Here is a 15,675-nt window from a genome sequence, read left to right on the forward strand (position 1 = left end):
GCCGACCCATTTCTCGCTCAAATTTGGGGCTGAAATGTGTCGGCGCGAACAATAAGCGGACGAGCGCACGTCCTCTTTGTGTCCGCATGTGGCCGGCCTCGCCTACTTGTCACACAACCACCCACCCACATATGTCTGCTTATTTAATTCGTTGTCCCACTTCCACCCACCTCTCTTCTATTACTTTAATATTATAGTGTTGCTGCCCACTTGCTTGCCGTTGGGTGCATATGCCGACCGACAGGCCGGTGGACGACCCAAACGGACAAAAAGCGGACAAAAACGATGTCCGTTTGAGTCACCCCGTTGGAGTTGCCCTTAGGCGAAGGCCAACTCCACCGCACGACCCCAAACGGACGTCCGGTTTGGCCAGATTTTGTCCGTTTGGGGCGGCAATGGGTTCGCCCATGTTCGCTTCTGTCCATTGGATCGTGCGTGCGCCCACCTCGCGGCCGCACCCCAAATCATGTTCGTGTTGGACGTGATTAAAAAAAATAGAAAAACTTAAATAAAAAGTAAATAAGCGCGGTTAAAAAAACTTAAAACATAAAATTAAGGGTCACGGCCACAAAACGTCCCAGTTTCACCGTCGTTGACATAATTAACATAAAAAAAAATAAAAAACGCCCGTCGATGCCGTGGCCGTCCCCGTCTTCAGTGGCCGTCGGTGTCGTCGCCGTCGCTGACGAGGTCGACGTAGGCCGGCGGCGTCCAGAGGTGGGCCGACGGTTCGTGGTGCGCGAGGGTGGGCTGGAAGCTGGCAGGTGCCTGCACCACCTCCTCCCGTGTCGAGACGTCCCGCTCTGGTGACCGCGGCGGCGTGGGGCACCAGTTCACGCCCCCCACTGCGTGCGCCATCTCCGGAGCCGTGCACGACCAGCTCCACTGCTGGCCCACCAGATCCGGGTGGAAAGCGGCCACCGGGGCGTCCTCCATCACCTCCTCCGACTCCGTCAGCTCGGGGATGGCGACGTCGCCGACCGCAGAGAGGGCCATCGCGTCCTCTAGGCCCGGCCATTGGCGTTCATCATGCGTGATCATGGAGTCCGCCATGACACGCTGCATGAGTCGGGCCTCCTCCTGCGCTGTCATGCAAGGAGGTGGAGGTGGTGACGGAGACGGGGAAGGAGACGACGTGGGCGTGAGGCCGCGCATCAGTGTACGCTCGCGCACCTCCTGACGTGGCCGCCACAGCCTCGACACCGTGCCGACGAAGTACGAGGCGCGCTGCACGTCGTGCTCGTCCATGAGCCACGTGTCCCAGAGCACGGAATCGGGGGCGTACCTGTCATCGTAGTAGAGGTTGTCGGGGAGGAGGAGGCGGTGGCGCTCGATCTCGTCGCGGCGCGCACTGCCGCTCGTCGGCACCGGCGGGATCGGGACCCGGTCGGCGGAGAGATGTCAGTTGTTCGGGAGGTGGATGTCGCTCCACGGGACTGGCGCCCTCGTCTCCCAGTAGCGCCGGCATACCTCAGCGTTGAGGTACTGCCGGTCGCGCTGGCCGACGAGCCTAGGGCCGATGGTGAAAGGAGCAGGCGCGGAGGCCCGGCGCGGTGGCGATGCAGCCTCCTCCTTCACGGAGCCGCGGCGGCGTCCCGACGAGGAGCCAGCCTCGCGGTCATGCTTCCCCTTGCGGCCGTAGTTCCAGAGCCCCATGGATGGGAGGCGGTCGGCCGGTGAGTTTGAGGCTAGGGTGTGGGGTGTCGGGTTTCGAGGAGGCCGCGGGGTGTAGTGGAAAGTGTGGACGACGGCCGATCCACGACTTCCCCATTTAAGAAGGACCGCGACCCTTTCCTGGGCGGATGACAGGCGGGCCCAGCCGCTCGTGCGCATTGATGTGGGCGGATGGGAGGTAGGTGGTCGCCTGCCACGCGGACGAGCGCGCGTCCGTTTGCTGTCCACCGCGACCCAAAGCCCGCGCAAGTTTGCGCTCGAAATGGGTCGCCCCGGACACAAAACGAACAAGATGGGTTCGGATCCGTCTCGCGTTGGGCCGGCCGGTTTGTCCTTTTTATCCCAAACGAACGAAACCGGACAGGATGGGGTCGCGGGGTGAAGTTAGCGAGGCCGGTGCCGCCTAGGCAATCGCATCCCTGGCGGCCTGGCCCTCCCTGCTGAACGCGGCCTACTACTACGCAACCCAGCACCTCGGTCCGATCGACACACAGTAGTGGCCCTAGCAGTTTGTGTCCTCCTTCACCTCTGCCATCAAGTATCGATCACCGCCGGTCTCAACACTGACTACATCTTCACGGAGTGACGGATGCCTGTTCAGACGTGGATGTCGGTCGTGAAGATCCCGTCCATTGGTGTCGAGTCACTATTTTCCTGAATGTCTAAACAAATTGTGGCAACGACAAAAGAGGAGGAAATGATGAACATGATCCACGAAGGAGGTGGTCACGAAGACTTACATGTCGATGACTCCCAGCCATGATTTCATGTCAAATGAAACCATGCATCAACATTTTGCACACCTTTGTCAAGAAGAGATTTTATAGAGAAGAGACTTGATTGGTTAATTAGAGAGAAACGGGCAGACACTACTTAACTTGGCAATCACATTATAACTGAACCTCTGATGTCAAACTACTTAACTCGGCAATCACATTATAACTGAACCTTGATGTCTCCAGTCTCGCACTCTGCTCTGCAACGGCAACTTGGCAGTGCAGACCATCAAAGCAAATTCAGGAGCACCACTGGAGTTTTGGATGGAATGAATATATTCGCTTCAATATCCTATGATTCTTGTCATAATAACTACTAGTACACAGGAAGGGGAAAACATTTTATTCAGCACTGCTGCCAACCCAAATTACAAAAAATATTAGAAAATGGAATTGGGTAAATATTTGTACAGTTTGGCTACATGCTCAGTCATCTGGATAGGGCAAAACTACGTTCTGCAGCGGTACTTGACGAGTGCAAATCATCAAAGCAAATTCAGGAGCATCATTGGAGTGTTGGGAGGAAATGAATGTTTGCTACTATATCCTATAATTCTGTCATAATAACATAGTACATCCATAGGAAGGAGGGGGGAAACCATTTTATTCTGCTACCTCAAATTACGAAAAAAATATTGGAAAGGGGGGGCGGCGGAAAACTTTGTACAGTTTGACAACATGCTCGTTCATCTGAATATAGGGCAAAACTCTGCTACCAAGCGCCTAAAAGAGCAAAGTAAGCAATACCATCTTCCAACACGTTGCACTGCTTGCAGATCTCAGGAAGTGCAGCAACCTCAGCTGACCGAAGTGCAGATTGACTGCTGGGAGTAGAGACCGTTTATGGGATTCACGAAATGCTGCTTGCTTTTTCTGCGCTTTGAAACCACTGTAAATCCCTCTGTATCCTTCTCGCTTTTGGGCGCCTCGGTGGCCTTCGGTTGTTTGTCGAACTCTTTTGGACTTAAGGCGGTCTTGGTTATGTTGCTGCTCTGTTCGTTACTAGCTTCATCTGACCCGCTTGGTTTTCTGTCCGGTTGAGGTCGAGTCGAACCTAAGCTGTCATGGACCGACTTGACAATGAAGCTGAGCAGAATCTGCCTTGCGAGTTCTGCTTTGTATGAATCTCTCATCGCGTCTTTCGCTCGTTCCTTCCCTTTACCTGGAGTTGTCTTCTCCACTTGACCTGCCTTGTCAGCCTCACGAACATCGACTTTCACTTCATCTGAAGCATGTGATGCCAACTGCTGACCTGCTGGATCAGTCACAGAATTAGCTTGTTCCTCTGTAGCCAAATCAGCTTGTTGCACAGTCTTTCCAGGCACAAACTCAGCAGCATGGGGATTCATGGTTGGGGGGGAGGTGCTGCCTCTCAGAATAGTGCTCTGGCTCTGCGTATAACCTTGTTTCCTTTGGAAAGAATGCCCAGTACGATAGTACAAGGTGGACCGAGGGCCACGGGGTACTCTAGTATCGACAGCATGAGGGAGAATCTCCATTGCTTGACTTGGAATCGGCTGAAGCACAACGCTAGCATCATATATTGCCACTGTGCTGTAAGGATGGGACACTGATAAGAGTGATCCAGGTTTGAATGGAGGTGCTGAGGCTGAAAGTTTGCTTCCACTTGTTTTCTTGCCCGGAGATGAGCTTCCGTCACTATTGCTGTCAGAAGCTTTCTCTGGCTCTGTGGGACTGCTTTCCTCTGGCTGAATTGAGACAATCTCTTTGATGCTCTCATCACTTGACTTCTCCTTCTCTTCATCTATAAGCTTTCTATCTCCTTCCTCGGATGAAGGTGCTGCATCAGTATCTTGTTCATTATCCTTCTCCTTTGCTTCCTTCTGTTCCAAAATTGGTTTCCACACTGTGCCAGGCGGTGACACTGCCACATCTTTGTATGATACCAACTTTGAAGCTATGGTAGTTGGCCTCTTACTTCCTGTAGGCTTTACCTTCCATTCTGATTTAGATGTGCCCTTAGAAGACTTGTCTTCGGTAATCACAGGATCCCCATTCAACTTGTCGCTTCTTATAAAGTTGCCAAATGATAGTTGGCTAGGGGAGTTTACAGCTTCTTCTTTATGCTCTTTTGCTTGTGGTTGTACACCACTCCTATGAGCAGAAGGAGTGCGACCATCTTCTGTACGATCAACCAATAATTTAGTGAGAGATGGTCTTCTGCGGATGCTTTTCTTCCGCACATTTGAAGATCTCCCTTTCAAAGTAGCTGCTTGCCAACCTTCATCAGAATACTCTTCAGGTGACAAAGTATCTACCTGCTTCAGCTCATCATGGACAGCATAAGTTTCTTCCGCTACTGCTGCTACTACACGAGGGCTTGCTTCCAGTTTTGCTTCTTGAAAATCCTTTTTGTCTGCTTCAAGAAGAGATCCTGAGTCATGCTGGAAGTTCTCCTTCTCTTCAACTGATTCACCTTGGTGTGCTCTGGTATTATTCTGCATTTAATGTTACAAATGGTGAAAAAAGGGAAAGTAAGAGGCAATATGAGCAACATGGAAGTTTCATATAATGATTTAGGCAGTAGCAGGCAGCAGAACCTTTGAAACCATCAACACAAGGAAGAGAAAAGTGACCACAACTCATAAATCTTATAATACTACAATAAAGAATAAAGTGCGTGTACATATGCAGAGAATTTCTATTTAAGAACATAATGGACTTCTACTTGGTTCGTACATGGCACTAATCAATCAAGAAGCTTAGCCAAATATATGCCAGTACATATCCACAGGATTTTTTTACCAAAATAAAATTGGTATATCTCGATGAGATTTTGTGTTCCTGCGGTGATTTCTGGTTAGTACCCAACTTACCAAGATAAGCTGGTACCACTGTAGTGTCTATTATGGCAGTTGTAAGATGTAACTTTATACCTATACTAACTTCATAAGCTGCCTAGGGATCACTAACTAGCACATGTTCATTGGTCCATACATAACACCCCTACAAAAATTATTGTACCAGCCCTGTTCTGAACTTTCCGCTGCGCTCCAATCTCTTATCTCACAATTCTTTAACAGATATAATCTTGAAAATTAATCATATCTCTGCTAACTCATTTTAACAATAATAATCTTGAAAATTATACATATACTATAATCACCTTTGCACGCCTGCACTTCCTTTGCATATCCCTCTCTTTTCTTTCCTGATCCGGGCTTATGTAGTCAAGTAGATCTGATACACTGGAAAGATAAATGTTTCAATCTAGATTGAGACAGTTTACAATTGATAATACACAATTTATTCATACCTAAGATGCCCTTTACTTGCAATAGAGGAATCAGGTTTTGGTATTCCTCTGCGAGCGGCCTCTTGTTGTTCTAATGCTTTTGAATCGAAATACTCTAGCCAAGCAGCAGCATCCTGCAGCAGAAATGTAACGTTTAAAAATCCAAGAGAACACTGAAATATTTGGTCTTCAGCTTCATATATTCACAGAAAAAGAACCTGAGTTCGAAGGTCATCTTCTCCTAGTTTCTCCTGAAGTATCTGTAAGGTGGTTTGTTCATGTTGCACGCTTAGGGAGAACGCATCCATCATGGAGAGGGCTATGGCTATGGCATGGTAGCTTGCAGCAGTCTGATTGGGAAAAAAGAAGACTAATTTAGTAACCGGATCTTGTGCATATTATGTACATCACATCAATTCAAATATACCAAACAAATTGGTGTATTTCTCTAATATATAAAGGGTCATGTTTAGCTAGATGCATTTCAACAATACATGACAGCACAGAGCTACACTAATACATATCTTTTTCTGAACCAAAGAACAGCATGGTGATATCGGCATTATGTAAAAAAATATAAATATGTCATTTCAAAACCTGGAATACGTTGAAGAGTTTTGTTGAGAAAAACATGAAAAGTTAGGCACACCTTCGATGGAGAGCAATAGAGAATATCCAGAAACTTGAGAAGCTAAATCACAAGTTGGCTTTTGCATGCATTGTTGTAGCCTAATACGACATGTCTAAATACCATAGGTGTCTTGCAAATTATTCGGTAAGACAAGCATTTTAGTACAATAATGCCATTTCTAAGGAAATATTGGTGCAAGAGCACTTCTGAAAATGTTGTTTGGGTTAGACAAATTTAACTATATGAAGAATTGATCTTGTATTGATTGTAAGTGGTGTCTTGCATCCTCATTGTTATAAGATAAGCATTCCAGTACTGTTTTTTAATCCTAGAGAAATATTACTGCAGGAGAAAGCCCGAATAACTATTTTGTATTAAACAGATGTAAGTACAGAGCTGATCTCTATAAATGTTGTATCCTAGAGTATGTCGACCAATTCCAAGATAAAAAAACTAAATTGCGTCATTTAATTGTGTAAGCCTTAGGTGGACTAATGAAAACATGGTAAGAAAAAGTTAAAAAAAAATACCTGTATGTGATCAGCTCCAAGCAATCTCTTGTTGCATTTTAGCGCTTCATGCAAATATCTTAGAGCAACATGAACATTTCCCATACCTTCTTCCATCATAGCCACATTTATGTAGGTGGCAGCTGAATTTGGATGTGAAAGCCCACAAGAAAATTGAAGTAGATAAAGTGCACGGTTGACATACCTTCAAGAGGAAAATATACCATTAGGAATACAAGTCAACAAAAATAGAGAATAGAAATGAAAACAGGTGGATGCTATGTGAAAGATGATTGTTATCCAACAAACAGGTGGCCATTGTCACTTCATCAGTAAACACATCTCCAGTCACAGGCTATTTGACAAAACAGCACACACACTGGCTAGTACAGCAGAACAAAAGCTGCAATGGTCACATCCTACTTGTTGAGCTTCATGCACTCGCCAACGCAACCAAAAGTCCAAACTGATGGACAAACTCAGAGGTATGGCTCAAGAGGCCTATACATGGACACATTAGGGGCAGCAGCAATTTTTGAATAAACTGTGAAAGCCAGGACTTAAACACAAGGCCTTAGGCCCTGATACCATGTTAAGCTTCATGCTAGGCAACCAAAAGTCCGAACTGATGGAAAGGGCTAGGCAATTCACATATACATTTTAACACTTGTAACATATATGCTCCTTGACCATATTATGGGGAGAAATATATCGGCACAATAACATCATGGATTGCAGTAGACTGCCTAAGAGCCAGAGTCATAATTGTAATTTTCATGTTTCCACAAGCGAACGCCTATAACAACACTTACTTTAGAGCCATCTCAATGTGTTGGAGACGGTAGTAGAAAACTGACAGATCACCATAGCTCTTCATAGTTTCCGGATGGTCAAGACCAAGCTCCCTTTCATTGATATCAAGTGCCTTCTGTTGATATATAGTTGCCTACAACAAAAGAACAAATAGTAGTAAAGAACTGCAACTTCCAATATTTTTACAAAGTGCTATCCTACATGTCTCTATTTGCTTGCAGAGTTCTATCAATGACAAACTATGCAGCTAACTGCAATAATAATAGCAGAGTGGTTTTCGAGCAAAACAAATTTGCGCAAAGTAGAGCATCCAACAGATAAATCACAGGCAACCTAAACCAAGTTCATTTAGGTACCTGATTAAAATCTCCAGTATGGTAAAGAACTACAGCAAGAAGACTGTATGCATTAGCAGTCAGCCGATGGTATGGACCACAAACAGCTATAACTTTGGACAAGGCCTTCAAAAGAAAAGAGAGTATATTAGGACATAAAGATGACAAGCCAATGACTTCACTAAAATTTAAAAACATGCAGGAAGAACTGTAGCACAGCAGTTAGATGATGTACAGAGAAGACGTGAAAAAAGGTTGACAACTGCATACCTTTGCTCCATAGTTAACAGCATCATCAAGCTTTCCTTTGTCCAAAGCCATCTTTGATGATTCTAGTAAGTTTCGACTATCAATAGATGAGTAGACGACATGCTGGAAGAGAAGACAATGCCAAAGAAAACTCAATCAACAATACATCCAATTGACGAGACATAAATAGTTCTGAACTTTCAGTAATATGCTACCTTGCATACAGGAACTATGTTGACAATGTCGGATTTGTCAAACGGGTTTGGGCTATTCATATCATAATCTCTTGCGACTAACTCAAGGCCAACCTGATCAACAGATATATTAGTATGCTGTTCAGGAAACAAAAAGCTATGAATGTTTGCAAATCTCACTTTACAGTATGTACCTTGCTGCAAAGGCCTCTCAGAATGATGGGCTTCCGCAAGTGCGCAAATTCATCTTTCAGTGTCCAACAGTATCTTTTAGAAAGGAAGCTCTCTACCCATTTCAGCCGCAAGTTATGCTCATCAGCATCTGTATCAAGATCATTTTCTAATCTTGGAGATCCCAGTAAAATGTTCAAAGTCTCAGCTATAACCGCAGACATATTTTGCATGTCATCAACCGCTGCAATAACAGCTCGAATGACGTGCTTAAAGGCTCGAATGACCATTTCATGGATGCATATTGACTGGATATGTGGGAGCTTCTCTGCTAGCTCTACCTGATATTTTGAAGAAAAAGAACATGAGGATATCCTGCTAGAATAGAAGCATAAGCAATTAAGACTAGTATTTGCACCCACCACTCGGCCTAATGAGCACATATTTAGTCCCCTTGTATGCATGAAATCAGTCATCGTTCTTCCATCCACTGGAGAAAGCTCAAGGGAAGCAAAATCAGCCACCTGCAGAAATCAGTCCCAGAGAATGGTAATTATTAAGTTTGGGAATCAAATAGTATGTAAGAAAGTTTCAAGACAGCGATATCTTAAATATGGACTCTCAGACTCTCAGAACTGTGGATTTTAGCTGAAGTTTTCCAAATAGATAAGACTAGGAGTACACAATACTTACCAGCTTTGGGAGTGCAGTATCATCATAGAACTTATGGGCCATCATTGTGAGCTCTTCAAGGGACTAGATCAAGAAAAATGAAGTTAGGTAATAATGCATCAAAATTAAGACAGAACATGTCAACTGATGGCACTTGGAAACTCTAAAACAAGTGTGGAATCGTATAGTTAAATCACCTTTTGATGAAGGCCAGCTTCCAAACTCTTCAAGCGGCAGAAAGCATCCTCTGTAATCAGGTTCCTTATTTCAGTCTCCATATTGGTTTCGGTAACTGCTACATTTTCAGACTTTTCCATACCATTTGTCAGGCAGTTGCTATCAGATTCTTCCTTCTCAGTCTTAGCATCTTCAGTAGTGCTTTCTTTCTTTTTAATTTTTCTTAATTGTTCAAAGTGCTTGCCGAGACCTTTGACAGATGAATCTTTTTCAGATTTTTTTGCATTCTTCTCACTGTCCTCAGAAACGGAAGCATCTTTTTTCTGCAAGTGCTGGAGCCAGGAGGACCCAAGTTCCCACCTGATACGTCTAGGATTTTTGTTCGGGGTGTTCCCCAGCTTCCTCAAGCTGGTTTCAAGTACCGTACATGCTAGTTTCCTCGCATAATTATCAACATGTGGTTTAGATGCAAGGTGCTGGCTACTGGCAGCGATTTCTGGGTTGGTAATTTTCGGCAGTGGTATTCTTAGACTGAAAAAAGAAGAACACACAGAGAGAACAAGGTTAGTTAAACAACATTGAGTGTGGAGTGTGGAAAATTCCTCTAGTGATGAGCAAGTATGTGAATAAAATCTTGAAGCTATCAGCCTATCACTAAGCAAGCATGTAAGTAAGAAAAGATATCAAACCTGTGAGCATTCAAGGCATTAGAACCTCCATCTGGATGATCATCCACATCGATGTTAGGTATTTCATCAAGATGATCAGAGATATCACTGGTTTGTTTGCCATCGCTGCTGTTCTTTGTGCGTCCCGAAACTTTCACTATTGCCGTATATCCGCAATGCTTAACAATCACCACACCTAGCGTGGAAGAGTCCTGCATGGAAATCATGTTGACAGAACTTAGTAGTCAATATTAGAGCACACAGTTTAAGTATGTAAATCATAAAGGTAGCTAGCAATCACCTTAGCAACGACACTCTCATCAGAAGTTAAACCTTTGAGAAGATTTCTTTGTGATATATCCATAGCATCCGTCTGGTAGATGGCAACTCCGTCAACTTTGTCCTCCAACTTCAAACTAGCATCAGCCTCATCCTTCTTTACAATTATATGCAGGTCCCCAACACGTTCCTCAAGTAGTAACGAACCATTCGGACCAGTTTGCGGACTAGTATCAACCAGTCGCCGTATTGTCGACGCAGCTCTGAAAATCGCTGTATCTACAAACAGGTTGTGTAAAAGGAAAGCCTTCCGGTCTCTGATCACCCTCTCTTCCTCAGTCTTGGACGGCATTCTAGCCAAAATAGAAAATTCTCTTGCCCAGCGTCTCCGGTCATGTTTTCCGTCTCGTCCGCAGCCACCTCCATTCCCACCCCAGTTCTCATCCTCAGCGGGCAAAGCTGGGCTCTTCGTAGCAGAATCCACATATACAGGAGGAACAAGCCATGTGTTTGCACGAAAGCCGAACGGGAGATTCCCAAACTAAGGATGCAAGAGACGTGTCACCATCAGAAGTTCGAAAGATTTAACATTGGTTCAATCTTCAGTATAACCAGGCAAAATGAAAGTATTTATGAAAAATCACCTTGTTGTGATCCACAAAAGCTTTCATCAGTGCCTCGTACGCCTGTATGAAACGAATAATGGCTACCAATGTCAGATAAACAGACGACGTTCGAAATGTAGGGTACCGAACAAAGTTACAGATAAGAATAGAAAACGAAGATGGCAATGCATTTGTGATAATCGTGTAGAATCGCGCTTACTAACATTGGCAAATCCACTGCTGAGCTGCTGTAGCAGGTCCACCAAGGACCGGCTTACGGTGTGCGGCTTGCCCACCAGGTAGAATCCCTTGGCCGAGGCAACTATGTGCAGAAGCTTCCCGTTGCAAACCTTCACCTGGGGCACACATCAAAATGCTGTCAGTGAGGTGTATTCTGCCTATGGTTGCAGATTCACAGTGGTGTTGCCCATTTCAGAGTTGGGCCGATTCGAAGGGCCAACCAAACGAGCTCACACACCTCGATTTCGAAGTAATCGCCGTCCTGGGCAGCGCCATTCCTCTCCTTCCTCCTGATAACTGCACACCCGAAGTCAATTAAATCCCCCACACACACACAACTACACAAGCAGGCTCCATGAGATCAGAGAATCCACGACTGAGCAAAAAATGCGGCTTACAGTGGAGGGGCGGGGTGAGGTGGGCGAAGGAGAAGAAGTCGTAGAACTCGCCGAGCTTGGGCGGCGGGCCGATGGCCACCATGTCGTGCGCCGCCGATATCGCGGGCGCCTCGCCGCCGGCGCCGGCGCCGACGCCATTGGCCCCGGCGGAGGAGGCGGGCGGGGGAGACGGGGGCGTGGCGGGGCGCTGCGCGTGCTTGGACGAGGACTTGTGCTGCTTCGCCTTGGCGAAGGCGGTGGTGCAGGCGACGATGTCCAGCAGCCGGCGGACATGCGCCACCGCGGCCTCCTCCGTCGCGTACTCCTCTGCGCACAAAGGAAAGAAAGCCGTTGTTGGGCCCGGTTAGTACCTAAGGCCTAGTAATAGTTATGATTGGGCTGGGCTGGGCTGGGCCAGATTGGTAGCCTCTTAGTTGGAGCCCAACACTCACAGGCCAAGGTTCAAAAAAACATTCTAACCCAACAATGACTAACCAGGTCTCAAAAAAAAACTCAAAAAAAAAAGGTGTCAAAAAAATATTTTAGCCCAACACTGGCTAACAAGTCTCGAAAAAAAAAACATCCCTGAAGAAGTTGGTAACCGAAGTTTCAAGCAAAAATGAGAGCAGGCAGGACTAGCAGCAGATTGAACAGAGGGGGAAAAAATACATAGAAGAAACGAATCCGATAATAAAATGTGTAAAGTCTACAAGGAAAACTCCAGTTATGCCAGCAAGCTAGAAACACATAAATTTATGATCAACTTCCACTGAACTCCTAAGGTACGTACCGGACGTAGTAAACTTGGCGAGTCATTGCAAGCTGGTGCGGCCTCGCAGGATTAGTAGAATAAATTAGTGTGCACTAGACCTAACACAGTCCAACACACCGACCGCCGATTCCAAGAACCGCCCGGCTTTGTCCTGCACGCACCGTACCAACGCCGGGCATTGACAACAAACCAGATATATACCTCCTTTTTGTCTCTTTTTTCAACCAAAAGAAGACGCACAGGCCCAGCTAGATACATACTTGATGGGCAAGGAGCTGCAGAAAGTTGCATTTTTCTACTCCAGATAGTACTAGTATATGTGTATGATCCTAGCGTCAGGCGATAGATAGATAGATAGATAACAGTGCTTAATCAATTAGTGTGCCCAAGAGAAGGTGGACTTGGCATCAGGCATGTCGCAGGTGGAAAATATGCCCTCCCAGTGCGTCCAAATTAATCGGCCGCGTCGCTCTCGCTCATGGGGGAGAAGGAGCGAGGCGACCTTAAACAAGGCGTTTTTGACCAACCAACCAATGGCCTTGCACGCCCCGACGGCATCATTAACCGGACGTTAAGTACTATGCTGGTCAGACATGCCACTATAAGTACATTCTTCTTATTAAGAAAAGAAAAGAAAAGAAATCAGTCACTGAAGCAAACAGTTCTTCTACCGGCCACCGCAACCGCGCGCCGCTCAACCACTCGCTGCCTGCACCGTACGTGCGTGCGCGAACTAGATCGGCATTTCGTGCACTCCCAAAGCCATCAGAGAGCTCCTCTCCCTCTCCGTGCGCCGTGACGCCATGGGGGCGGCCGGAAAGGGACGTCGGTGAAGAAAAGGCTAGCACGACTGGTTGGTGTGGTGGGAAAATGCACTCCCCCGTAGCCGCCCCAGCCAGAGCTGAGGAGGCGGCACGGCAATGCCAATGAGCTCCCCTGGCTGCCGAGAGAGCCATGCCGACGACGCGCGCGGCGCCGGCAATGCACCGGTCGACCTTTTTCCAGTGGAATGCGAGGTAAGATTTGATCTACCGGGCCGGCGAGTCAAAACCCTACGAAATACAGCAAAACCACTCGTGCTTTCTTTCACGTTCAAGGCAGCGAGCAACAACAACAGTGCCTGCTACTATGTGTTTTGTCCACTAGTTTCACGTTGCACTCTTCTTCTGGAAACCTACCGTATGCGCTCCTGTTGTAATAATCCTAACGCCAGCAGGCCAGCTGCTGCGTACGTACAAGCCCGCTGTTTGCGTCGGCTAGCAGGAAACACGATCGAGCGCGAGGAGCACCTTTCGACGGCGCCAAAACAAAAGAAGCTTAAAGGAAGAAGAAGCATCAGCATGCGTGCGTGCGTATCATATGCAGCGCGTGCATTCAGTTTTACCGCTGCCGGTGTCCTGTTTCTGAAGATCGAAACAGGGTGCAGCAGGCAGGCAGGAGTAAGATTGTCTGTTTCAGCGCGTGCCACCTACCTTCCACGATGGTGAGCGCGCAGGGTTTCAGCGCCACGACCTCCACGCCGTCCTCCAGCCGCTGCCCACGCACCTGCACCCCCGCATAAACACAATTGCGCCACCGTTAGCCAAGTACTACTGTACTAGCATACAAATCAAGCCAACATTGCGTCCCGAAAGTAGCTAAGTGAATAATGGCGGTGCAATTGAAGAAGCTGCAGCTAATTAATTGGCAGTACGAACAGAACAGCTTGCTGCCAACAATGTTGGAGCAGCGCCTAGACTGACAGCACAGCCTGCAGACGAATGAATTTGGGCCGTCCAGCGCACAAGGAAGGTGAAGACAAGTGAAGGAATCGAAGCGAGGAGCATTACCACGTGGGAGAGTGAATAGTTCGTGAGGTGGCACGTCTCCACGTTCGACCCCAGCAGCTTCCGCACGTCCAGCACGCGATCCGTCGATATCCCCTGCACACAAATCACGCGCGCCAACACAATTACACAAGAACAAGAACCACAGTAATTCTCGAGCTCACTGCTCTGCTAGCTGCTGGATACGCATTGTGAGGCATCCGTAAACAATGCTCTAAACTACTACAGAAGGATACTGGGAGGGAGGGAGCATCTCTCTCGGCATGGAGATTGCTGCGGACTAAGTAATTTGCAAGCATCGGTGTGCTCGGAATCAGAGACATGTCAGCCAAAATCAGCTAAGTAGAAAATATTCGTCCTTTTCGTTGTCCTTTCTGCGCGGGAGAAGGCGGCTGGCAATGGACGGACGGAGCCATGGCGATGCATACATACCTTGAGTGTCACCTGGGACTCGTAGGGGGTGGTGACCGCGACGTCCAGCACGCTCGGCACCACTGCACAAACACACAAGGAAACGGAGAGTTTCAGACATCACCAACACCAACACCAACAAGAATGGTTGGGAATTAAGGCGGTCATACGGAGGCGGAGCCATCACGGCCGGCCGCGCGAGCGCAATTCACTGCGCGCCCGCGAACCGCATGACCCAACTGACGTCGCCCCCCACGGCGCGTGGTTGCACCAAGAAACGGAACCGGCATCGTAATTCGAAGCTAAACAAGTAACAAAATAAATAGGGACGAACATCGGGCGCGGCGAAAACTAATCATGAGCAGGAAAAAGGGATGAGCGGCGTATCCTTCAATTCAGCGCCAGATTAAAGCAAGCATGGCCAGGAATCGAAGCAAGCGGTTTGGAAAAGCGAAAGATGAGGGGAAGAGCAAAGAACAGACAGGGTTACTGTTCGCCGCCCGTGCTATGCTGAATCGCCCGTCTTTTCTACCTTTTATACGCATGGAAATCGCAAAGGAGTGGAACAAATATGGGCATACGGCATCGTCAACAAAAACGGCGATTCAGTGCCGACGAGGAGGAACTCGACGACGGCGGCGAGGATTATCGACAGCACAGCGATGCACGGGCACGCAGAGATGAGTTGTGTCATCGGTGTTTATGTACCTTTCTCCTCCTTCTTCTTGCGGTCGCCCTTGCCGCCGCCGCCCCGGCCCTTGCCACGGCCGGCATGCTTGGGGGCCATTGCCGCCCTCCCTCGGAGAACCCCTCCTCTATCTACCCCGGCAAGAGCACGCAGGAACGGAGGATGGGGTTTAAGATAAGCCGAGGTGAGGTGCAACCGTGGGAGGGACGGGCGAAGAGGAGACGGAGGTAGGAGGAGGAGGAGGAGGAGGAAGCAGGGGGAGCTGGAGTGGAACGCGGGCGAGAGGATATAGGATGAGCGGCGTGGGAGGGCGGGCCGAGGCTCATCCCGTCATCCGATGGGTCGAGCCCGT

General features: G+C 47.7%; 1 protein-coding gene across 2 annotated transcripts; it reads right to left on the reverse strand.

Moving 5' to 3' along the window:
• Positions 1 to 2,770: 2,770 nt before the first annotated feature.
• LOC123428166 (protein TSS-like) lies at positions 2,771 to 15,596 on the reverse strand. Of its 2 annotated transcripts, XM_045112335.1 has the most exons (23): positions 15,344 to 15,593; positions 14,657 to 14,718; positions 14,228 to 14,320; positions 13,871 to 13,943; positions 11,648 to 11,953; positions 11,488 to 11,546; positions 11,234 to 11,365; positions 11,049 to 11,090; positions 10,427 to 10,945; positions 10,147 to 10,337; positions 9,478 to 9,988; positions 9,302 to 9,364; positions 9,031 to 9,132; positions 8,632 to 8,949; positions 8,459 to 8,551; positions 8,265 to 8,366; positions 8,016 to 8,120; positions 7,659 to 7,792; positions 6,868 to 7,051; positions 5,925 to 6,056; positions 5,728 to 5,840; positions 5,578 to 5,659; positions 2,771 to 4,909 (listed from the first exon to the last, which is right to left on the reverse strand). In XM_045112335.1, exons 1-23 carry the CDS (start codon positions 15,420 to 15,422, stop codon positions 3,248 to 3,250), a joined length of 5,157 nt encoding a protein of 1,718 aa, XP_044968270.1. In that variant the 5' UTR covers positions 15,423 to 15,593; the 3' UTR covers positions 2,771 to 3,247. The 2 variants fall into 2 exon arrangements, with proteins under 2 accessions (XP_044968270.1, XP_044968271.1); XM_045112336.1 differs by lacking the exon at positions 2,771 to 4,909 and having other exon boundaries at positions 5,579 to 5,651; positions 15,344 to 15,596.
• Between the last annotated feature and the right edge of the window lie 79 nt (positions 15,597 to 15,675).

Source organism: Hordeum vulgare, chromosome 2H, assembly GCF_904849725.1.
Source record: "Hordeum vulgare subsp. vulgare chromosome 2H, MorexV3_pseudomolecules_assembly, whole genome shotgun sequence".
In the NCBI taxonomy this organism is placed as follows: Eukaryota; Viridiplantae; Streptophyta; class Magnoliopsida; order Poales; family Poaceae; genus Hordeum; species Hordeum vulgare.

Coding starts and splice junctions, on each gene's coding strand:
- LOC123428166 (XM_045112335.1), bottom strand. CDS start 15,422: ATGGCCCCCAAGCATGCCGGCCGTGGCAAGGGCCGGGGCGGCGGCGGC. Junction 11,954..13,870: donor CGCGCTCACCATCGTGGAAG/GTAGGTGGCACG, acceptor CTTTGTGCGCAG/AGGAGTACGCGACGGAGGAG. Junction 5,841..5,924: donor AAGATGACCTTCGAACTCAG/GTTCTTTTTCTG, acceptor TTTCTGCTGCAG/GATGCTGCTGCTTGGCTAGA.